Below are 23,996 nucleotides of genomic sequence, written 5' to 3'. Positions count from 1 at the left end.
TCTACTGTACATCAAATCAAAAAGACAGCCAACTACAGCGACAGTAGGTGGAATGGACTTAATCTGACATTAGAAGGAAGGAATTAGGACGAGGATGGGCTGCGGTTCTCCTCCACCACCTGCTTATGACACTACACATGGCCACAAAGCTCAGGCTCATGGAGTTTTAATGTCTATCTAAAACCTAAAACAAACATTTAACATATTTCAGCTTACCAGTCCTTAGATGTGGTGGCTGTATTAGTTTTCATTTTTTAAAGTAAAGCAGTACCACCTTTACAACTGCTTGGTTGGGCTAGTCATTATTGCAGAAAGGGACAAGAGATGACCCTTCTGCCATAACCTGCCGGATCGCTCTGCATTTCTGGCGACAAAGCTGACCTGCAAATGAGTCGATTGGTCCCAGCCTGGCCAATCAAAATAGGTGAAGATTGCAAGGAAGAAGTGAAGAAAAAAGTACATGACCACGCACGGAACGGGGACAAGTGAGCAACAAAGGGTTTAAGGAACCACCAGGAATAGACTCCAAGAACAATGTAACTCCTGCACATACTTAGGGGTCACACCGTCCAAAGCTGAAAAGGATTACCATGGACCCGAATAAGTTGGCTATCAAGATGAAAGCTTTGCAGATTCAGCAGAGACAAATTCTTGGACCTGTCATTGCTGGAGGACCCTACAAAAAGGTAAGTGTGAGCCATAGGGCCTGATTTATTAAAGCCCTCCAAGGTTGGAGAGAATACACTTTCATTGGTGAAGCTGGGTGATCCAGCAAACCTGGAATAGATCTGGTGCAGGATTCAAAACATTTGCTAGTAAATGACTTTCAAGAAATACCTTGATAATAGTAAAAGCCTACCACCTCCAATGCCAGGAACTAGTATCTGTTATTACATACTACCATAGAGAATATTTTTTTAGCATTGGGCAGCAATGGGCCTGATTTATTAAAGCTCTCCAAGGCTGGAGAGGATACAATTTCATCAGTGAAGCTGGGTGATCAAGCAAACCTGAAATGAATCTGGTACAGAATTGAAAACATTTGCTAACGAATAGCAAATGACTTTAAAGAAATTCATTCCAGGTTTGCTGGATCACCCAGTTTCACTGGTGAAAGTGTATCCTCCCCAGCCTTGGAGAGCTTTATTAAATCGGGGCCATAATCTGCAGGTATGATGTGCAAAGCTCACCTACACACAGGTAGGCAGATCAGCAGGGTCAGAGCACCAATATAACACCACTGCAGCCACAGAACTGGCTTTATATGGCAGCCTCTTGGTAGGTTTGCTTTAGGTTTATTGTTTTTTTTTTTCTTGGGTCTTACTTCACTCCTATTAACACACTAATACCCATTTTAAACAAAATCTTTTTATTTTCATTGCAAATCTTATTTTACACTGAGTGATGTCATCACTGGGTCTATGCTTCTCTATGCAATGGAGCTGATCAAGCCTGGTAGGGTGCTATGTATTGCTTTTTGAAAATATCACAGCCCCAGGCCTAAGTTCTTGTCTCAATAATCCATCAACCTAATGCAAGCAATGGCTCTTGAGAAGAGTTTGGTAACCCCGTAGTGGAAATCCCGTGTGTGACTCGGGGTGGATTTACCATGCAAAAAGCGGTAATCCGGAGTCACATTCGGGGTCGCTAAAAACATAAAAAAAAAAACACTTACCTTGTTCCGTTGGCATCCTGCTGGTCCCTGCACCTCCTTGGGACACATCTTCTTCCTTTGATCTCCGGCCGGCAATTGCAGGCTTATTATTTATTAATATTTTGTATTAGATTCAATAAAAAAAACCTGTATTGAGTCCAATACAAATAAATCTTTATATAATATATATATATATATATATATACACACAATGCAAGCATTATACTGTACAGTTATATTACATCTTTCACTATTTTTTAATTTTTTTTCAAAAAGATTTTTTGGTTTTTTTTTATTTACAGTTTATTATTAAATTTATTAAATATTGGACAGTTGTGTCTAAGAATTATGGGCCTACAATGTAAAAAAAATTTCCATGCAAAAAAATGTAACGCTTTTTGCGTGGCAATACGGAGAGAAATAGAACGCCAGGGGGTAAAATGGCAGGGTATGCTGGTAAGCGGCTTGCCATTGGCAATGTGATGCTAAACCTGTATGCAAAGAATGAAAGAAGGGGCCAGGGACAGTTTAATTGGGGAGGAAATGCTGGACCATGAAGGATGTCCACCAGCCAGGAAATAAGGAGGGCTCTAGCTGGCTTGCTGCAGCTTCTAATGAAAGGAAGCCATACAATTGTGTAATAGTGATGGGGACAGGTGAGAGGCCCTCGAGATGTGGAGAAATGATTAAAACAAATGCATTAGCACTGCAGCCAGCATTTTCAGAAGCAATGGTCAGCCTATATCGCTCTATGATGATAAATTACATTAGAAATAAAAAAAAAAGATCAATGGGTACCACAGCTAGGCCCCGTTTCCTAGACAACCCACACGGCTCTATTTATTTTTATATGCAGCAGCTCTGACGTCACCTGGCACGAAGCGCTCCACTGCTGTTCACTCTCCCGCGCCGCTTCACATCCCCGGGAATCACGTGGCCAACTACACCCCGCCCCTTCCCAACCTGTCTCAGTAGTTATTGACCCTCTGTTGCTCTGATCATTATTCCCGCGATAGCTACTGCTTGTTGTTTATTTTTCCTTTATATATAAAGTTCATTTAAAAAAAGTAATTGAAATAGTTTGCACTACATTTCCCGTGATGCTTTGCGAGTTTTGTCCTATCAGGAGAAGCGAGGGGTGGGGCCTTGTGACAGCTGAGTCAAAGGAGCCGGCTCATTGTGGCTAGAAGCGGCCGGCTGTCATCATGTGGGTGTTCGGCTACGGCTCGCTCATCTGGAAGGTGGACTTCCCCTATGAAGAGAAGTTGGTGGGATACATCACCTGCTACAGCCGGAGGTTCTGGCAGGGCAGCACCGACCACCGAGGGGTCCCAGGCAAGGTGAGACCTGTGTGTGTAGCTCCAGGGCTTCATGGCTGGTCAGGTCTGAGCTCTGCACTCAGCACATTCCTCTCCTACTCTAATCAATGAGATTCCTATTATCTAATAAAGGGGGGCTTACCTGAAGGGACACTAGAAATAGCAATGGGGAGTAAAATTTAGTCATATATGTTCCAGAAAATGCCCACCGCCTGGCAGCCTCTGACTGAGTCTTGTCTGTGCTCCTGACCACCAAGCTGCTCCTGGGGATAGGTGATGCCCTGGTACCCCCCCCCCCCCCCCATGGATGTGGCCAACAGTGGGCATCTGTGTAAAAGCCAGAAAGTAACAGCCAGCATCCCATGGCCCTTGCAGGACTGGCTTGGGGGGGGGCCCTTGCAGGACTGGCTTGGGGGGGGCCCTTGCAGGACTGGTTTCGGGCCCCCGTTGTCTAAGGAGGGTTTGTGATCCTTGTGCTGTGCAGTGCCCAACCCAGAATTTTTTTTAAGCTGGGTGGGAAGAAATTCTAGGTGGGTGGAAGCCCCTGAATTGTGACCCAACTCATCAGTAACCACCCAAAAACAGCCGGGTGGTAGCTGAAAAGTGCTGGGTGATGCACCCGGCTTAAAGGGCCTGGGGAGAACACTGCTGTGGTACACTTTGTTACTCCCTATCTGAGTCCCCAACCACTTTTCATCGTCCAACCTTTTTCCTGCCAACAGGGGGTCCTTGCTCAAATGACTTGGGGCCCCTGTGCCTGGGGTCCCTGTACAGTGGCACACTTTACAGCTCCCTTTGTCTGCCCCTAACCTCTATATATGCCAACAGGGGGTCCTTGCTCAAATGACTTGGGGCCCCTGTGCCTGGGGTCCCTGTACAGTGGCACACTTTACAGCTCCCTGTGTCTGCCCCTAACCTCTATATGTTGTCCTGCCAATAGAGGGTCATGGATCCACCCCCAGGGGGTATGTTGGCTCTAAGACAAAATTCTGGTAGAACCCCAATGGGGACACCCAACATTAATCTGAGAATCCCCTCCCCGATCACATCCCTATTTAATGTACAACGCTGTGTAATATGTGGGCGTTATATAAATCCTGTGTACTGTCAACTGAATAAACCTCATATGATATAGGTAGATTTTTCGTCCTATGTTGTTTAGCTTCTTTCTTTGATTGACTTCTTTGCATAGGGGAAGTGAATGCACCCCTGGGGGCCACAATTATAGCCAGCAAATAAGCAGAAGTCCCAGCAACTTATTTGAGGGAAACTCCCCCCGCCACTCTCTTTGCTCTTCCGATGACCTTCTAATGACTTCCTTACTCATAACCTCATCACACGCACGGCTCCAAGACTTTTCTTGTTCTATTCGGCTTGCTCCCACTTTCTGCTCAAAAGAGCTCTCAAAACCCGTGTTTTCAAACTTGCCTACCTGTCTTTTTCTGTCTTGTAAAACCCTCACTACTTCCCACTACTATATATCTCCCCTCCTATTGTGTGTTACTTCCCCCACCTTCTAGATTGTAAGCTCTTCAGGGCAGGGTCCTCTCCTCCTGTATCACTGTTTGTATTCGTCTGTCATTTACAACCCCTATTTAATGTACAGCGCTGCGTAATATGTTGGAGCTATATAAATACTGTTTATTAATAATAATCATCATGTCTCATAACACCATGATTTATGTCCTGTGACCAAGGCTCCACCAATGTATATCCCACATCTACTGATTTATGGCCACCTACTAAAAGACCTGGACCTGCCGTGATCTTCTTTTCATATTATAGTTTAAACACAGCAGCTCCGAATCACAATGTCCCTGGAAATGATTTTCAGATGTCGGCAACTGTGAGTATCAGTCCCTGTAGTCAGCAGGGTCACAGAGGCCATTGTTACATTGACCCTGGCTGCTCTTTGCTGTTTCATGGGCTCTGTGCTTCCTATACCTGGCCCCATTGTGATGTGTGTCTATGTGAGGGGCCAAAGCTGGACATAGAATGCCAGATCTACATAAATCTATCAGAATAATAATATTAAAATGAGTATATATTTAGTGGTAACTGCCCCTCTGGTATTGGGAGTCTGACTGAGATGGTTTTATAAGGATATTTACTTTGTTGCAGATGTCAGGTAGTAGGTAAAAGGAATAGAATATACATTTTTCTAGCTGACAATACATCAAAAGGCAAACACCTTTCTACCAGATTCATCCCATGCTTTTCATTCTCTGTTTAGCTCCTGGGTGGGGCAAAACATTCCAGAGAGGGGCAGAGCATCTTTCCGTGCAATGTTCTCCCCGACACCTTTAGCTGGGTGCACTACCCGGCCCTTTTGCAATAACCACCCGGCTGTTTTTGGGTGGTTACTGAAAAACTTGGGTCACTATACAGGGGCCACCACCCGTCTACAGCTTAAAAATAAATTCTGGGGAGAATACTGCTGTGGATGTACTGTAAACTGTATAGGAAGATTTTTCGTCCTATGTTCTTTAGCTTCTTTCTTTGATTGACTTCTTTGCACAGGGGAAGTGAATGCACCCCTGAGGGCCACAGTTAAAGCCAGCAAAGAAGCTGCAGTCCTAGCAACTTTTTTGGGGGCAAACCTAGAACCCCTGCTGCAAATGATTTTCATTATTTAAAAAAAAAGGCTGAGCTGTACATGCACAGCTTAGCGTATGATGCCAGGATTTGCCGGGCAGCTCTGGGGATAGCCAGGTTACCCAAGCAAATCCTTGCATCAAACGCTAAGCTCCGCATGTACAGCTCAGCCTTTTTTTTTTTTTTTTTTTATTGGATTGAATTGGATTAGGCAGGTAAGAGTATTTTATTTCAGAAGGCGCATCCCTTGTCCCTCCTGCAATAAAGGACCTGCCTGGTCACTGTTTTTATGGGCAAGGGTTTAGTTCCGCTTTAAGAAGATTGTCCAATGAAATGTATAACACACGTGGAGCTGCTTCTTGTCCTATTGAAAATGCAGACCACAAGAGTAAAATGTTCATTTTGCTTATGGTACCAGTAAAATATTCAGAATCTAATTTTTCATTATCACTATCCCCAACAAGTGCTCTGCTCTTTTCTGGATGTTGTGATCAGGCCCTTGTGGTCCACTCTGGCAGGGTCAGCAATCTTGCAGCGTACATAATGATTTCAGAGCCTGCAAAACAATAGACTGAGCACCTTGGAGAAGAGGCTTCAAGGACCGATCATACTGGAGGAAGAAGAATGTTATTTCCTGCTGTTGCTGGTTTTCTTCACCTTCCCAGATGAATAGGAAAGAGCTGTAGGTGGGTGGTTACCCCTGTATTGTGACCCAACTTTTCTGGGGAGAATGCTGCCTCCGCACTATCCGCTGTCACTTCTTACTTCTGGGGCATTTTCTGCTTGACTTTGCCCACTCTGTGACCCCCTTGTTACATCCTTCTCATCACTTGCATGTAGCATATTAGTTGTTCAGGTCAGTCCTGAACATGTGTGAGATATCTATCACATCAAACAGAAAAAGAAAGATGCCCTGGCATCCATAGTGAACATATCATTGCTTGCAAAACACCGCTTATATGAACTGAATCTATTCTACCTTGAGAAGAGACATTTAAGAGGGGATGTGATCACCCTGTATAAATATATAAATGGTCCAAATAGAGAACTCTCTTCACCATTATTCACTTTGAGATCATTACAGAGAACAAGAGGGCACTATGGGTCTGGAAGAAAAGAAGTTTAAGCTCCAGATATGGAAGGGATTCTTCACTGTAAGGTGTGTGAAAATGTGGAATCGGCTCCCTCAGGAAGTAGTTTCAGCAACTACTATAGATTGCTTTAAGAAAAAGCTGGATGATTTTCTAGAAGCACAGAATATAACTGGGTATTATGGCTTTAAAGTAAAAATAACAGTGACTGTTGATCCAGAGAACATCCGATTGCCTCATGGAATCGGGAAGGAATTTTTTTCCCCTGTTGAAGCAAATTGTACTAGGAGTTTTTTGCCTTCCTCTGGACCAACTATGTCTTATAGGGTTTTATTTCTGGGATATGTTTATTTCCATGGTGGTTGAACTTGACGGACTTATGTCTTTTTTTTCAACCTGTTCTACTATGTAACATTGTAACATTATAGATTAGATTTGCGGGACATCTTACATTATGACTAAAGAGGCTTGGTGTTTCTTTTTTGGAGTACAGGTCTGCTTTATGTTAACATCTATATGAACATGCCCAAATAAAGAAAATACTGTTTTATTCCCATACACTGTACACCGTCCTCTGCTTCTCCGACTGAAGGTCGGTAAAAACTGTCAAATCACTGTGACTGAGTGACTAACGCAGGCTGAAGTATTATCAATCCTCAAGGTTGTCTCTTTACTCCATGTGTCTTGGAATGACTCAGCAAAAGGCTTTCTATATAGGGATCACTGACGTCAGAGCTACACACAACCTACATTTTATTTTGTACAGACATCTTGCTAAGGCTGACCGATGATAGAAATGTGTATTACCTAAAGCTGTCTAGGCATGACCGCTCAACCTAAAATATTTTCTTTTGTAATGAACAACTTAACGCTTATGCGGTCTAAATTGGTGCAGCCATACATTGTAATTATCTGATCATACAATTTTTTTACTATAAACTTTAGATTTATCATAACTGGCCAGCCAATCTGTGTATCAATGTTCCTCAAATAGGGTTCCCCCACAGGTTGTTAGGGGTTCCTTGAGCAATGAGCAATTTGTCTCTCTCGAGTCAATTTAAGTGACACTAATGATCTTTTTGGCTATCTGTAAGCCTGGCATTCTTTCCATAGGCCAGCTATGTAAGCGGCATTCTTCCTACTGACCACCTCACTAATGTACTGTGAGTTTTGGATTGTGATTATAGTAGGGGTCCCCTAAGACCTGAAAAATGTTTCCCCTATGTTAAAAAGTTTGAGAAAGCTTGCAGCCTTTATTCAGGCTGATCCCTGCACTGCGTTGTTGGTAGATTGCCCAATCAGATGAATGATCTGAAGGTAGTACAAGTAAAGGGGTAACTACTTGTTCTCTTAAAGTTGCCTGGAGTACTGCGTTTCCCATCCACGTGGCAAATAGCAGATTGCTAGATATACACTATAAAATCTATGCTAGATCTGACAAGTGATCAATGCTTTCCTCTTTAAAAATTGGTCAGAGAATATTGATCTATTTACCACCTTTATCCACTGATGCAGAACAGATTTTACTGAATCAGAACACTTCTATTCGCCAGCTTTGTACTATTCAACGCAGTACAAAGCTACTCAACCGTAATTCTCCCACCGGCACTGGATCAATAAAAAAGAACGGCATTTCACGATCAATGTTCAAATTATTTCCATTGAATACAGGCCAGGTTTTTAATAAATTTTCTTGGAATTTCATGTTTTATTTATTTATTCTTTTCCTCTGCAGAGAAGAGATGACAATCTGTCAGTATATAGATGATAAACAGATGTGTATTGTAAGTAGATGATTCTATAGGATGACAGGAAAGGACTGTCTGTGACTTTATGGTTATACTATATGTTTAGATTAACATTTTTTGATCTGTTTAACATGGGGGAAGACTTTGGAAAACATTTCAGGTCTTAGGGAACCCCTTCTATAATTATTATATCCACAGCTCATAGTATATTAGTGAGGCCGTCTATAGGAAGAATGGCTCTTCTATTGCTGGCCAGTGGGTGAAATGTCATCATTATAGAGAGCCAAAAGGATCATTAGAGTTGCTTAGAGCTGAACTTTCGCAGGGAAAATAAAAAATACCATTAACCTTTACTGGTGATAAGCCCTCTGCAAACATCCAGAAGGTCCCGCGCCGCCCTGGTTTTCTTGTTCTTTTCAGTGCGGATGGCATAGCAGAAGCAGCCGTATTCTTTCTTCTTCTGGCTTCTGCTCACGTCAGCCAATCTCACACTGTGCAGGAGAAAGAACTGGTGATAGATCCACTTTCAAATGATAAAAACGTATCTATGAGCAGGGTTTCTCAACCTTCTTAACATGAAGAAGCCCTTAAAATAACGTTCAGGCTTTCAGGGCCCCCTTGCTATAATTACTATATCCACGGTTCGCAATACATTAGTGTGGTGGTCAGTAGGAAGAATGTTTCTTACATTACTGGCCATTGGGAAGAATATCATCCGACAGATAGCCAAAAAGATCAAAGGAATCATTTAAACTGACATGAGAGGCACAAATTGTTCATTGCTTAGGAAACCTCTGGAGGAACCCTGGCTGGGAAATAATTCAAAATTTCTTTGCTGCAAGCAATAGTGCAAATATTTTTTAAATATGTATCCTAGCCACAGTTACATCTATGTGTACTATGGCTTAGTATGTGTTTCAAAGAACATGCCTATGCTGTAACAAACGCTTAAAAAAATGTACATTTCAGGCATTCTTGTGCTTTTTAATGTAGTCTGAATGTAGTCTGAATTTTCTGAATGGTGATCCGGAAACAAATACATTCCTGCATAACTATGCAAAGGCCTCAAACCTTCGTAAGTACCGTACTTAAAGCGAAAGTAAACCCAAAAGTAACCTAAAACAATAAAATCACACTTACCGTCAATCCTGCAGATCAGTCTATCCGTCGGGAGGTTTCTTCCATCGAGTCCTGCGTTGTCCTGGTTTCATTCTTCGGCCCGGCGCAGAGGGAGCTCCAGGCGCTGTCATCTTCTCCTCTCTTCTTCCGTTTTCTTCTTCCCACGTAATCTGATTTCGCACTGCGCAGGTGTGAGATAGAGAGACGTAGATAGGGGAAAAAACTTGCTGATCTCACTGCGCAGGTGTGATAACGGCAATTATTTCCCTACTGATGAAAGGGCTCCCTTTTCGTGAAGAGCCTTCCGGGATGCCTGACGTAGGTATCCCAGGAGGCTTTGCACTCCCATTCATTCTTGTTTGCCTAGGGGATCAAGAATTAGGGGGTGGTGCTGCAAAAAAAGGCTGTTACACTTAGAGAAGAAGAAAAAAACACACAACTTTTTTTTCTTTAAATAAATCGGTTGTCTCCCCTTTTATGTAAAGTAAAAATTCTGAGTTTAGTTAAGCTTTTAAGTATACTTATAGTATGGATATTTTACATGATTGATTTTAATAGCCAATAATATATGTAATCTCTGCTCATATGTCCTTTTTTTTATTGATATCTTTACGTATCAATAATAAATAACATCAGATGCAAAGCATTCCCCAGAGTGTTATTCTTTTACAAAATCTGTACAGTATTTTCGTGCGTACTTCTTGTAATGTCATTTAGCAGCCCCACTGAGCCCTGTAACTGCTGCCGTAGTCTGTGCAGTACAGCCGTGTGCTTTGAACGCTCTGTATCCGTGATATGAATGCTGTATATAAACAATAGGTTATAGAACCCTCCAGCACCTAATGCATCACTGTGTGTTTGGAGCGTTTCTGTTTTCCCTCTTGTAAAATGTACTTGGTGCCTCAGATAATATATTCCAGCGGCCTTGCTCTGATGTCAAGATCTCAAACCTTGTACACGCAGATATTTTGTATGTTGGGTTATAGACACCAGAGAGCAAAGCCTTGGATTAGGCAGGTATGTAAAAAGCATTTAGTAAGCTGTGTTTGTAGCCTTACATTGCCTCTGCAGAAAATGTCGTAATGCAGAAGCATATATTGTCTTTTATTTTTTTATTTTTTGACCAGACTTAAGGTTTTGCATACAGTGGCGCACACAAAGTTGGACCTCAATGCTCCATATGAGAAGGATACCAGGCTTTCTTAGTAATTCAGTAAACATGTCATGAATGAAATAAATGGTTAGCCATTGGTGACATATTTCTGAAAGTTATAATTGCCTGGCTGTTATACCGGTCATCTGGCCTCACTGACCTGCAATATGGAGAACACAGTTTGAGAAAATTGGAAGGCTGGAGAGGATATACTTTGAAGTGAAGCTGGCTGATCCCACAAACCTGGAATGGATCTGGTCCAGGATTCAAAACATTTGCAAATGCAAATTTGTAAATGACTTTGATGAAATCCATTCTAGGTTTGCTGGATTACTTGGCTTCTCTGATAAAAGTATATCCTCTCCAGCCTTGGAGAGCTTTAATAAATCAGGCCCTTTTTTGCTTACTTGTTCTGGGTCAGTGATTTAAATACTGAAGCTAAAAGGTCAGAATGACTGGTCAGGCTCCAGGGTCAGCAATAGCCACTTCCATGTTTCATCTGTTGCAGGTTTCCTTTGACACCTAAAAGTTTGATGGAGGCTGTGTGACAGCTGTGTAAAATCTGCTACATGACTAGTACAAACCACAGAATAACAATGATTTTCAGGAATCATGCTTGCATGCAAATTTTTGTCTTTACACCACAGTCCTACTTTAAAGCCAATCTGTCATAAAGCAATAAATCTTAGATTGTAAGCTCTTCGGGGCAGGGTCCTCTTCTCCTCCTGTGTTACTGTCTGTATATGTATAATTTGAAACACCCTATGTACAATGCTGCATAAAATGTTTGCGCTATAAAAAAAATCCTTTTTGTTAGTAATAATAAATCAGCCCTAGAGGATCCAAATGGCTATTCTGTAAACCCCTAAGCCATGGAGTGTACTTGTGTATACTGCAAGTGAAAGCTCTTCCCCAGAAGAATGTGATGTGAGTGTTTAGCTAAGGGACAGCATTTCCTAAAAGTGACCATGCCACTATGGTACTAATATTAAACAGTAATTATATAGCACCAACATATTACGCAGCACTGTACAATAAATAGGGGTTACACATGACAGACAGATACAGTAACACAGGAGGAGGAGAGGACCGTGCCCCAAGGAGCTTACAATCTAGGAGAAGGGGGAAGTATCACACAATAGGAGGGGAGATATGGAGTCATGGGAAGTAGTGAAGGTAGACAGAAGAAGATGGGTAGCTTGGTGGCTCAGAGGTTAGCACTCCCAAGTTCAAATCTCGGCCAGAACACAATCTGCACCTGTATTTGCGTGGGTTTGCTCTGGGTACTCCGGTTTCCTCCCACATTCCAAAAAAAACATGCAGTTGGGTTAATTGGCTTGGTAACTATATGATTATGGTAGGGGGATTAGATTGTAAGCCCCTTTGAAGGACCGCTAGTGACATGACTATGGACTTTGTACAGCGCTGCATAATATGTCGCCACTATATAAATACTGTGTAATATTAATAGGCTACCTGTAAAAGAGGACGCTGAACACTTACCTGTGTAGCAGGGGAGGTGTATAGTCTTTGTTCTCTGCCTAAGCTTCAAGTGCCATAGCATTTCTGGCTGTGACATATAGCATATCCCCTGCAGTGTTCTGTAGTTCCTTCCAGCAGCTAGTATGTCACTACAAGGCACATCCACACAACACTGCGCAATCATTACACAGCAAACATCACATAAAACCCTGGAGCACATGGAGGGGGACAATACCTGACACACCCAGAAATAAAGCAGAATCCATAGCTCTGGAATGGATCACTCATTTGACTTGCCTCCCACCAGACAGGTAAGTATTAAGATTCTTCTACTGGCTGCTTGAGGCTAATGTTTTTCATGAAAGGTAGAAGTTAGCTAGAAGTGGCATTTCTATATTGTTTCCAATTATTTTGTTTGTTTAATTATTTGTTACAAAACTACAGTTGTTTGATAGTTGTACTTATTTTGATTTTTTTTTTCTTTTCTTTTGTAGCCTGGAAGAGTGGTCACACTTGTGGAAGATCCAGAGGTAAGCATTTCATTATTTTGACTAGTGTGGGATGTGGTATTCTTTGCCACCAATCTGTCACTGCTAGCCTATTTACCTGGTACAATGGAACTGATTTAATAAAGCTGTCCAAGGCTGGAGAGGATACACTTTCTTCAGTGAAGCTGAAATAGATTTCTTCAAATTCATTTGCTAGCAAATGTTTTGAATCCTGGACCAGGTCCATTCCAGGTTTGCTGGATCACCTAGCTTCATTGATGAAAGTTTATCCTCTCCGGCTTTGGAGAGTTTTAATAAATCAGGCCCTATGCTGGAAAGTGTCCTTGTCCAAAAATGGTGTTAGGCAAAAAAGGGCAGGCAGATTCTATCGCAATTCTATTGAAAGATGCTCACTATTCAATCAATTTGAGGGCCACCTAATAAAATCTTTTAATGTAGGCTATGGTTTTTAACAATTAAGGTTTTCCCATCAGCTACAAAAGGAAATAGATCAACTTTATACACACCAAATGCAGATCTAGATATCACTATCAGCAATTTGATCACTATACAGAAAGCAGATTGGTGGGAAGGACCCATTGGGCCTCATACAGGCTGCCTTCTGAAGGCTGGAGATGATACATTTGCATCAGTGAAGCTGGGTCATCAGCAAACCTGTAATGGAAATGTTTTGAATCCTGGACCAGATCCATTCCAGGCTTGCTGGATCACCCAGCTTCACTGATGAAAATTATCTTCTTCAGCCTTTGAGAGCTTTAAAAAATCGGGCCCCATGAGAGAGCTGCAATGGTTGGTCTTTATTACAGCAAGCTCCTGCAGTTTGCTTGGTTGCTGCATAGATCTAAGAGAAGATCCAGAGAAATACACACCAACATTTAAATAGGAATACCAGTCTTTGTATTATATTATTTGCTCATCCTCAGGTTTAGTTTTATTTATGACGGTAGGAAATGTGTACTGAATGCTTATGTCAGAACAGTGCATATTTAATCAATATATAGTTAACATGCATTGATTCATGAGGACTGAACTATAACCAAAGGCAGCTGTGTAATTTAAGCAGAAAAAAACTCTATTATGGAACAATACAGACCATAAATATTTACTACTAATAAATTAAATGTATAGTTTTATTGTTCTGCCTAACTCCATGAAATGTGTAAGATAGGAAGCATTACATATTGATGAAGGTTTTTCAATCGATTTTTTCTAAATGGACATGCGGTCCGTAATAAAACCCACAGCCTGATTGAAAGATAAATGCGGCTCTGTCGTGTTGTGCCCAGCAGTGGGTAAACATAAGCACATGCAGCTTAGGGTAATTGTTGTTTTCACTGGTTGTTCTGTCACGTTCTGTGTGCTTTACAGTTCATTAAAGTTGTCCTTATCGGACCATTATGCCCTGCTATGTCCAGTGTGTTGTCTGTGTGTGTGTTTGTTCAGATATTAAGCCCCAATTGTCACTGCAGGACACAGATTCAGGCAATGCGATTCTCTTTTTTTAGCTGCTGGATTTGACAATTGCCACATAAACTAACACAATCACACAATCAACAGTTAGTATGAGTATCTAAAATGGTGAATCTGATATTCCCTGAAAAATTCCTAATTAATCAATTATTGCTATTGAAACTCATGGGCCTGGAAGATTCTCCACCAGGAAATGTTTTAAGAAATATAAGCTTAGAAATAATAGATATCAGTCTCCCTTCCTGATTGTTTATAAATGCTGCCACCCCAATTAAATTTTTTCTTGAACAAAGAAAGTAAACGTTTGTTAGGCAGCGTGTAGTTATATTATTATTGACGTAATTAGTACATAAAAAATCTATGTACATAGTGTATATACATTATTTAACCCCCCCCCCCCCCCAAAAAAAAAAAAAATTACACGCCTTCAATCCCACAGGTCAGTCTATCCGTCAGGAGGTTTCTTCCATCAGGTCCTGTGTCGTCCCAAAATTTGTCTTCAGGCCGATGCAAAGGGAGCTCCAGGCGCCGACATCTTCTTTTCTATTCTTCCTACGTCACCCGATCTTGCACTGCTCAGGTACGAGATCAAGTGGTGTAGATTGGGGAAGAAACTTGTCGATTTCTTTTTTTTTTTTAAGGGTGGTCGTCCCGTTAATATTTCATTGGCTGAAGGACCCATCAACTAGACAAATAAGATCCCTAAATCATTTAGATGATGGTCAGGTTAACATCCTGTGGCCCAACACGTTTCGCCATTCGGCTTCCTCAGGGAATTTGTTGGGAACGTTATGTCTCTGTCATAAAACACAGTAGTATACTTAGTATAGAATAGACATATAATTTGTAGAAACATACTATTGGATAATAATAATTGCAGAAGTGTTCAACAAGAATAATAATTGAAAATTAAGGTGAGACCACCTAAGTGAACATATATTGGATTGGTATGCTGGAAGAAAAATACAGATATAGATTTGTAAAACTATGTAGTTGGATAACAGACAGCATAAGTGCAGATTTACTGCTTTAAAAAGACCCCTTGGTGTATTGCTTGTGATAATGTTTTGTTTTTTAAATACAAGCTTTAACAGTGTAGACAGAAAGAAAAGAGGGTACAAACTACTCCTTATTTTAAAGGTGATCTTGTCAACCCCTACTCACATAGCCATAAGTTATACAGTATAAAAAAAAAGGAAGGTTTGGGTCTTTTGACAAACAAAAAGGCTTATATTAAAAATCCCAATAAATTCAAAATACCAAAATGTGTCTTATTATAATAAGTATATACAAATTTTCATGGGAATTAAAATATGTGTGTATATAAAATAAAATATATAAAATAAATATAAAATAAAGTGTACTTTTTCTACTTTAAACCAGTGTTAGTTTTAAAATATCTAGTGTTACTTTACATTCAAAAGTGTGTTTTGTAAAACTATACTATTAAGTTATGATTCTGGCACAAAGCAATCCAAAGCTATTTACAAATAAAAAAATTTTTTAATTAGTTTTTTTTTTTTGGGGGGGGGGCCCTTGGTCACTCTTATCATAGTGCCTGCAAATTTGACAGTTGGCGGCACCAAGTAGTTTAGTACTGCTCACTGCCACCCTCACTAATTTTCTATTGTGCTGCCGTGGGTAGATACCAGATCTGGCGTTTCACTGGCGTGAGGAAGCAGTAACTGCACCACAACCTCCCAAAAAAAAATCACACGCCTTTAATCCCACAGGTCAGTCTATCCGTCAGGAGGTTTCTTCCATCAGGTCCCGTGTCGTCCCAAAATTTGTCTTCGGCCCGATGCAAAGGGAGCTCCAGGCGCCGACATCTTCTTTTCTCTTCTTCCTACGTCACCCGATCTTGCACTGCTCAGGCACGAGATCAAGTGGTGTAGATTGGGGAAAAAACTTGTCGATTTCTTTTTTTTTTTTTGTGGGTCGTCGTCTCCATTAATATTCCATAGGGTGAAGGACCAATCAACTAGATAAATAAGATCCCTAAATCATTTAGATGATGGTCAGGTTAACGTCCTGGGGCCCAACACGTTTCGCCATTCGGCTTCCTCAGGGAATTTGTTGGGAACGTTATGTCTCTGTCATAAAACAGAGTAGTATACTTGGTATAGAATAGACATATAATTTGTAGATACATACTATTGGATAATAATAATTGCAGAAGTGTTCAACAAGAATAATAATTGAAAATTAAGGTGGGACCACCTAAGTGATAAGTGAACATATATTGGATTGGTATGCTGGAAGAAAAATACAGATATAGATTTGTAAAAATATGCAGTTGGATAACAGACAGCATAAGTGCAGATTTACTGGTTTATAAAAAGACCCCTTGGTGTATTGCTTGTGATAATGTTTTGTTTTTTAAATACAAGCTTTAAAAGTGTAGACAGAAAGAAAAGAGGGTACAAACTACTCCTTATTTAAACGTGATGTTGTCTACCCCTACTCACATAGCCATGAGTTATACAGTATAAATAAAAAAGGAAGGTTTGGGTCTTTTGACAAACAAAAAGGCTTATATTAAAAATCTCAAAAAATTCAAAATAACAAAATGTGTCTTATTACAATAAGTATATACAAATTTTCATGGGAATTAAAATATAAACTGTACTTTTTTCTACTTTAAACCAGTGTTAGTTTTAAAATATCTAGTGTTACTTTACATTCAAAAATGTGTTTTGTAAAACTATACTATTAAGTTATGATTCTGGCACAAAGCAATCCAAAGCTATTTACAAATAAAAATTTTTTTTAATTAGTCTTTTTTTTGGGGGGGCCCCTTGGTCACTCTTATCATAGCGCCTGCAAATTTGACAGTTGGCGGCACCAAGTAGTTTAGTACTGCTCACTGCCACCCTCACTAATTTTCTATTGTGCTGCCGTGGGTAGATACTAGATCTGGCGTGAGGAAGCAGTAACTGCACCACAGCCTCCCTTCCAGGCTGTAGCCTTAATGCAACTAATTTAAAAAGAAAAGATTTAAATAAAGTACAAACCAGCAGAAGAAAAATTGTCATGAGTAGGGCTACGTACACACATCGGATGATTTTTGTCCGATAATTGCCTCAGGGCTAGTATTGGACAAAAATCTGATGTGTGTATAGCGCTTATCCGACGTTGTTCATGGATCCATCCTGGCTGATCTACAAACGATGTAATGCAAGTAAAGGGGAGAAAGCACAGTGCCGCTCCGCCATTCTCCCCCCTCCATGGAGCAGAACTGCGCTGTAAGTACAGCGCTCATGCAATCTTTTGTCGTTGGAAAGGATTGTGAAAGTTTGTTATGATTTTATTTTACTGACATCATATAATTTAAATTCAAATGCAGCCCTCACCGCCATAAGTGGCTCCAGGCATTATAGAATGGCCAGAGTTACATGCATGCATTTGCAGAAATGTGAGATCAGATACAATCTTCCCTGGAGTAAAATGAAGAAGAGAAGGACCTGTTCGACCACTTCTCATGTGCACATAACTCTATTGGGTCTAAATTTAGATAATAAAACTTTGTTCTCCTAAACAGAAGCTTTGGTATTCCCTGCAAGGTGGTTTGTGGTCATTGCTCTGCAAGGAATTCAAGTTTATGTTCATCATCAAGCAAGTGAGCATTAATAATTTGCTGGTTAGTTTCACTTGCTGTATGCTACCAAAAGGTAACAAATTAATACAAACTGGGCACTGTGTTGGTTTTCTCTATCATGTGTGTGCAGTTTGTAACCCAGAAACAACAAACTTTAAATTGCCTTCAGACAGATGGTGGTACCTAAATATAAATAACATCAGTAGCATAGTTGTAGCATGTGTTCTTGATTTAAAACAGCCTATCATGTATATAGGATATATATATAGGAGATATATTTCAGAGATTGCAGTCAGTTACTATGAAACATAAATACAGCCTGCACACAATGCTTTTCTCATCAGAACACCAACATGTTTGTTCACATATCATCAATGACCTCGTGCTTGACTGGGATGCTGCTCAGAGATAACAATATCATGTAGATCCCAGGGCCTGTGCAGTAGTTCTTGGCTGCATTTACTGTTTGGCATAGATAAGCCATCACTATAATCTTTTACCTGGTGACTTGGAAATTTATAATGATGCAGACTGATCACTGGTAGAGAGGAGAAGGAAGAAATCCTTCCTCCTCTGTGCAGTAGGTAGATGATATCCCAACTGTTCCTTGATTGAAGTTCAAGAAATGCTTTTTTATGACTACAATATTTTAAAGTCAGTCGGAGGTTTAACAAAATTCTTTCTTCTTAACAGGGCTGTGTATGGGGAGTTGCTTACAGGCTGCCAGAAGGAAAGGAAGAAGAAGTAAAAGCATACCTCGATTTCAGAGAGAAAGGCGGCTACAGGACTACCACTGTTGTCTTTTACCCTAAAGACCCTTCAATAAAACCATTCAATGTTCTTCTCTATATCGGAACCTGTGATAACCCCAACTACCTTGGCCCTGCTCCCTTGGAGGACATCGCAGAGCAGATCTTCAATGCTGTTGGCCCCAGCGGAAAGAACACCGAATATCTGTTTGAACTGGCCAACTCGCTCAGGGACCTTGTACCAGAAGATGCAGATGAGCATCTGTTCTCTTTAGAAAAGCTGGTGAAAGAACTTCTAGAGAGACACCAAAACAATAATTGTATATAATGAAAACATTGTATAGAAACCTTTTACCAGTTAGCTGCTGTTGTATATATTGGACTTTGAAGGGTCCAAAATATGAACAGTTTTTGTCACGTTACAACTGCTCAGATTCTGACCTGCTTAAAAAAAAACCTCATTGATAATGAAAGAATCTGATGGCTTGGGGTAACCAACAGTTCTTATATCTTATCAGACACTTTTTTTTAGTAAAGAAGTCCTTTAGGTGTATGTAGCTTTTATTTATGCCTAGAAATAGTTATTGACATTTATTTTATAACAATAGTTTATTGATTCTTTTATAGGTTAATTTTAAACCTAGGATCTAGTTAAACCTAGTATGTGAGGCCACATATTAAAGGGTGGTAAATCTTTTACCTACAAGGTCTGCTTAGTTTAAAGTCTAATTCAAGCAAAAACAGTTTTGTTTTAAGGTTTTTGACACCATAGGGAAGACTACCACTCAGACTTATGTGGTATCCTAATATATAAGAATATTCTTCTCTTTATGATCTGTCTGACCCATCCCCTATACATGACAGTGTTGAACCCAGAAATGTTTTTAAGCCAGATGGGAAGAAAATGTAGGTGGGTGGCAGTCCTTGTATTGTGACCTACCTTTCAGTAACCACCCTAAAACAGCCGGGTGGTTACTGAAAAGGGCTGGGTGGTGCACCCAGCTAAAGGGGCTGGGGAGAACACTGCATGAGGGGGGGGACCTCCCTTATTGTAATATGTACAACTGAAAAACCTATACCGAGTTCCTAAATGTAACGATTAGAAATGTGTTGTTATTGCTCTGTGTCCTTGTAAGTGGAATTCCCTTTGCCTCCTCTACTATCTGAGACTTATTAGGTAGACCTTCTCTCCACTCCATCACCTATCTTAGTGTGAGTCTATAACAAAATTTCCTTTTTGTGCACTGATACTTACCTCTCCAGTGATCTTCTGCCAATCTTTGTCTCAACCAGGTAAATACCCATTGCTTCTGGGCATGGGTGAGCATGTGATGATTTCCAATGGGGCTGATTTATAACAGCTCTCCAAGGCTGGAGAGGATACATGCTGATCAGTTAACCTGGGTGATCCAGCAAACCTGGAATGGATCTAATTCAGGATTGAAAACATTTGCTAACAAAGAGCAAATGACTTAAGAAATCCATTTCAGTTTGCTGGATCACCCAGCTTCACTGATGGAAGTGTATCCTCTCCAGCCTTGGAGAGGATACACTTCAGGCCCAATGTGACACCAGTATTTGGAATATTTTGGAGCAGCAAAGAACTTGAAAGGTGAGCATCAGTAGCTATGGACGGGACCTTTTTAAAGACTATGGCTGGGTTGAGCTAATACTCTTATATTGTATAGCACTATTACTTTTTACAAAACCTTCATTATAAGAGATAAATCTGCTTTTAATTTTTTTTTATTATTAGGCACTCAGAAAAAAACAATTATAGTCATCAAAACCAAGGCCTTCTGATGGAACACTATGTAATGAGATACACAATTAATTATTGGCTCTCAATTGGTCTGATTTCCCCTAGGTGAGATCAGACGGGTGCTTTTTACTCTGGTTCACTGATTTGATACTGAGCTAGGCTCATTCATTGTCCAAGCTCAGTGTACACTAGCTACAAGGAATAACATAAAAGATCACCACTTTTCTATTTAACATTTTTCCTAAAATAGACCCATCCAGCTTTATAAGACTATGTAAGCTGCATACTAAAAACCTGAGCTGCATACTAATTGTAGGTCAGTGATTCAGGAAGTAATAAAATTAAAGGATCAGAACACCAACCAGGCAAGCTGTAATTCTTCATACCAGGTCAGAAACAGTAACTTACAGATTCTCTTGGTTTTGGACCCACCTTGTTTGTTGTAACTTCCACTGCATAGACCTTGTTCATTCTATTCTACATGAATACTATTGAACTCCTGGACTCTGACAATAGATATTTTGGTGCTGTGATGGGTTAACTTTTAAAAATGTGGTTTTAATAGCCCTTCCTTTATTACCACCAGTACTTGTTTTGAGAAGTATTGGACAACAATCCCAAATGAAGGGTTTTCATTAATACATCTTAATGCACACTAAGGCTACGTCCACATTTGTAATAATTGTTGTTGGAAAGGGGATTTTTTCGAAAAACAAAAGACTGCAGGATGCATGAACGAGAGTTGTACATACAGAACTGTTCTGCTGTATGGAGAGGGGAAGGGAGAACGACGCAGCGGGGCTCTCTCCGCTTCACTTTCATTACAATCGTTCCTCGTCTGTGGATCTGCCAGCATGGTCGTACGGACAAGCGCTGTACATGCGCTAGATTCTTGTCCGATATCAGCCCCCTATCGATTAGAATCATCTGACTTACATGTACATAGCCTAAACCCTTAGCCCTTTTGCCACTTTCCTGCTCTTTGGCATTGCTTGGTAAGCTTTTTGTGAATGGCTGTGCCATTGTACTGCACTGCTATGTGGCATAGTCATTTGTCCTCTTGTCACGGTGCTAGTGTCGTGCCCTGTCTTTCTCTGCTATTTACAGCAAGGGGTAGAGTAAACCAGACTGTTATGTTAATTAAGAGCTGCTTAGTCAAGTGATCACTGATATATTACGCCAAATACCAGCTGTATTTGGCTGCCACTATCTTTACTGTAACCAGGTCATAGTGTGCATGCAGGTTTGCACACTCGCTCGTTCTTCTACACATGTAACTGTATTGCATGCCGTAAGGAACATTGACTTACTATTCTACATCTGCACACCTACTCAGGATGGAGCTTGGGGGGTTGAAATGGGAAAATATGCTGCTAAAAAAATATAATTTTTTTTATATTGAGACTAATATAATTCTGTATCCTAACCTGTAAACATAAAAACTAAAACCATTCTATACCTAAATAAAAATATTCAGGAGTATAAAAAAGTCTGTGTTCCTAATCTACATAAAGTACTTGGAATTAAAAATGTATTGTATGTACAGTTTTAATAGATTTTGCATTGTATGTGTGTTTAGGGGTTTTAAACAAAAACTGCTGGCTTTTGGCCATGATGGGTCCTACAGCCTTCTGATTTTCGCCACAAAGTTTTTCAAAATCAGCTGAGCAACAAAACCACTGTTGTTAAAGGTTTTAACGTTAAAGTGATAGATCATCTTCATATTACTGTGGAGACTATTCTAACACAGACTTTTCTTTTCAAAGAGGTAAGATAGAAATAGTTTTTGGTTTTTTATATATTTTAGGTAAATTCCTAAAAATATATTTTAGATATTCCAAGAGTATCTTATCTAGAAGCTTCAGGTGTTCCATTGCCTTGGTGTATTCCCACACCTCCTGCTGCATTATTCCTATAAAACAAGAAGGACAACAGAGAATATGAAAGGCCTTATACTGACCACACCTATAGAAACCTAAAACATTAAAGTTAAATATGAGTAAAACATTTTTAAATAAAGGTCACAACCCAGGAAATACCATCACTTTTTTCCCTTTTACCAGCAACTCATGGGAGCATGATGTGTTTCCATGCTGTTAGAAACAAACTGAAACTTAGAGGAAGAAAAATGAAGAACTTCAAAAACCAAAAAAAAAAAATCCACTTCACCTTCAATCCTGCAGCGCAGTCGATCGGGTCGTAGGTGTCTTCCATCGGGTCCTGTGTCATCCCGGTATGTGTCCCTGAGCCGGCATCTTCTCTCCTTCCGGTTCTTCCTACTACACCTGACCCAGCCGTGAGATCGGGTGACGTAGGTGGGGAAAAAACTTGCCAATCTCTCTGCGCATGCATGAGATCAGCAAAGTTTTCTCTTTTCACGCAAAGGCTTCTTCTGCGCATGACCGAACTGCTCAGGCATGCACAGAAGGAGCACCCAAGAGCCTCCTGGGATTTGTGATGTAGGTCCCGAGAGGCTTTGCGCTTCTACTCATGCCTATCATTGCCTAGGCGATTGAAAATTAGGGGCGGTACTGTACCATTTTTTTTTTATTAAAAAAAGGGTGTTGCACTTAAAAAAACATAGAATTTTTACTTTACTTTAGAAGGGGTTGTCTACCCTTTTATGTTAAGTGAAATTTCTGAGTTTAGGTAAGCTTTAACTTTAGACTCAATGCTGTGTTCTTTGGGAGAAAATGTCACATTTTAGCATCTATAAAAGGTCTGGCATAGTTTGTTTCAGTGCTCTTTTATATATTGGTAATAATATGTTAATAGATTCACAGTCTAGGCATAAGTAGACATTAGTCTTCACAGCATAGATGTCAGGTGAATCATGGGGACGTCTTCATGTCATGACTTTGGCACATCTTTTAATGGCAGAGGTGGATCCACGGGCCCAAAGCTAGTCTTGCACAGGGACCCACTGTTGGCTACGTCTGGCACCGTTCAAAGGAATTTGTTGAAGTCAAAACCATTTAGAAGGGGGATTAAAGTGTTTTTTAGTTCTGAAGTTGGGCAGGGTTAGTCCCCATGTATTTTTTTTTTTTGCTGTCTGCATTAGGGAAATTGATGCTCAGTTTGTATTGGTATCTATTGGCCCAAATAGGAACGAAAAGGAGGGTTTATCCAGACTTTTAGAATTGTCCAAGAGTGGAATTCTTCTTACGTTTGAAAATCTCCTTTGCTTTTCAGCTTTTATGGAACAGGAAGTAAAGGAAAATTTTCCCAACAGTTTACAGGTAAAAATCATTTTCTGGCAAATTTACAATTATTGGTTTGGTTTATTGGAAAAATAATTAGTCTACTAAAATGTTTAGGTCGATTTATAAAAAGTAGCACGGCCAGTACTTGAAATAGAGATCCAAAGATCCAGCAGCAAGGAGGTCTTTGCAGTACTGTGTTAAGAAATGTGTGGTACAGTAAAGTTTCTTGAAATAAAAAAAAAGTCCTGAACCCGGAAGTGCTGAGCTGTCGCCCGTTGAAGCCGGGTTGCTGCTCCCGGAAGAGACGTGGCGTGTCCGGCGGTGTCCTCGTAGCTCAGTGATGTGATTGGCCGGGACGAGCAGCACTGGTGTGTGGCCGCTGCTAGTCGGAGAGAGGATGAGCAGGAGAGAGCGGGTTGGGAGTGTCGCTGCCCCGCTCCTGGTCACCCTGTGCGGGCTGGTGAAGCTTTGTTACGGCGGGAGGAGTCTGCCAGCCCTCAGCGATGACATTCCATTCCGACTCAACTGGCCGGGACCCGACTTC

The 23,996-nt window shown here is 40.5% G+C and overlaps 3 protein-coding genes across 4 annotated transcripts in view; 2 read left to right on the top strand and 1 right to left on the bottom strand.

Annotated features, from left to right (window-relative positions):
- The window catches only part of ASB3 (ankyrin repeat and SOCS box containing 3), a gene marked incomplete at its 3' end in the record, with an annotated part of 68,909 nt that extends 66,286 nt beyond the window's left edge, over positions 1-2,623 (bottom strand). For both annotated transcript variants that reach the window (XM_072409693.1, XM_072409694.1), the window contains 1 exon segment: positions 2,526-2,623.
- A 198-nt stretch (positions 2,624-2,821) lies between these two features.
- On the top strand, positions 2,822-21,738 carry CHAC2 (ChaC glutathione specific gamma-glutamylcyclotransferase 2). The gene is made up of 3 exons (XM_072409692.1): positions 2,822-2,994; positions 12,656-12,691; positions 18,432-21,738. The coding sequence occupies exons 1-3, from the start codon at positions 2,860-2,862 to the stop codon at positions 18,813-18,815; spliced, it is 555 nt and encodes a 184-aa protein (XP_072265793.1). The 5' UTR covers positions 2,822-2,859; the 3' UTR covers positions 18,816-21,738.
- A 1,992-nt stretch (positions 21,739-23,730) lies between these two features.
- ERLEC1 (endoplasmic reticulum lectin 1) overlaps positions 23,731-23,996 on the top strand; it is a 14,169-nt gene continuing 13,903 nt past the window's right edge. The window contains exon 1 of the mRNA XM_072410282.1: positions 23,731-23,996. This exon is cut by the window's right edge and continues 4 nt beyond it. Within this exon, the coding sequence (XP_072266383.1) occupies positions 23,850-23,996 (147 nt within the window). The 5' untranslated portion in view covers positions 23,731-23,849.

Source organism: Pyxicephalus adspersus, chromosome 4 (assembly GCF_032062135.1).
Source record: "Pyxicephalus adspersus chromosome 4, UCB_Pads_2.0, whole genome shotgun sequence".
Lineage (NCBI taxonomy): Eukaryota > Metazoa > Chordata > Amphibia > Anura > Pyxicephalidae > Pyxicephalus > Pyxicephalus adspersus.
This window is presented reverse-complemented; position numbering and strand designations above follow the sequence as displayed.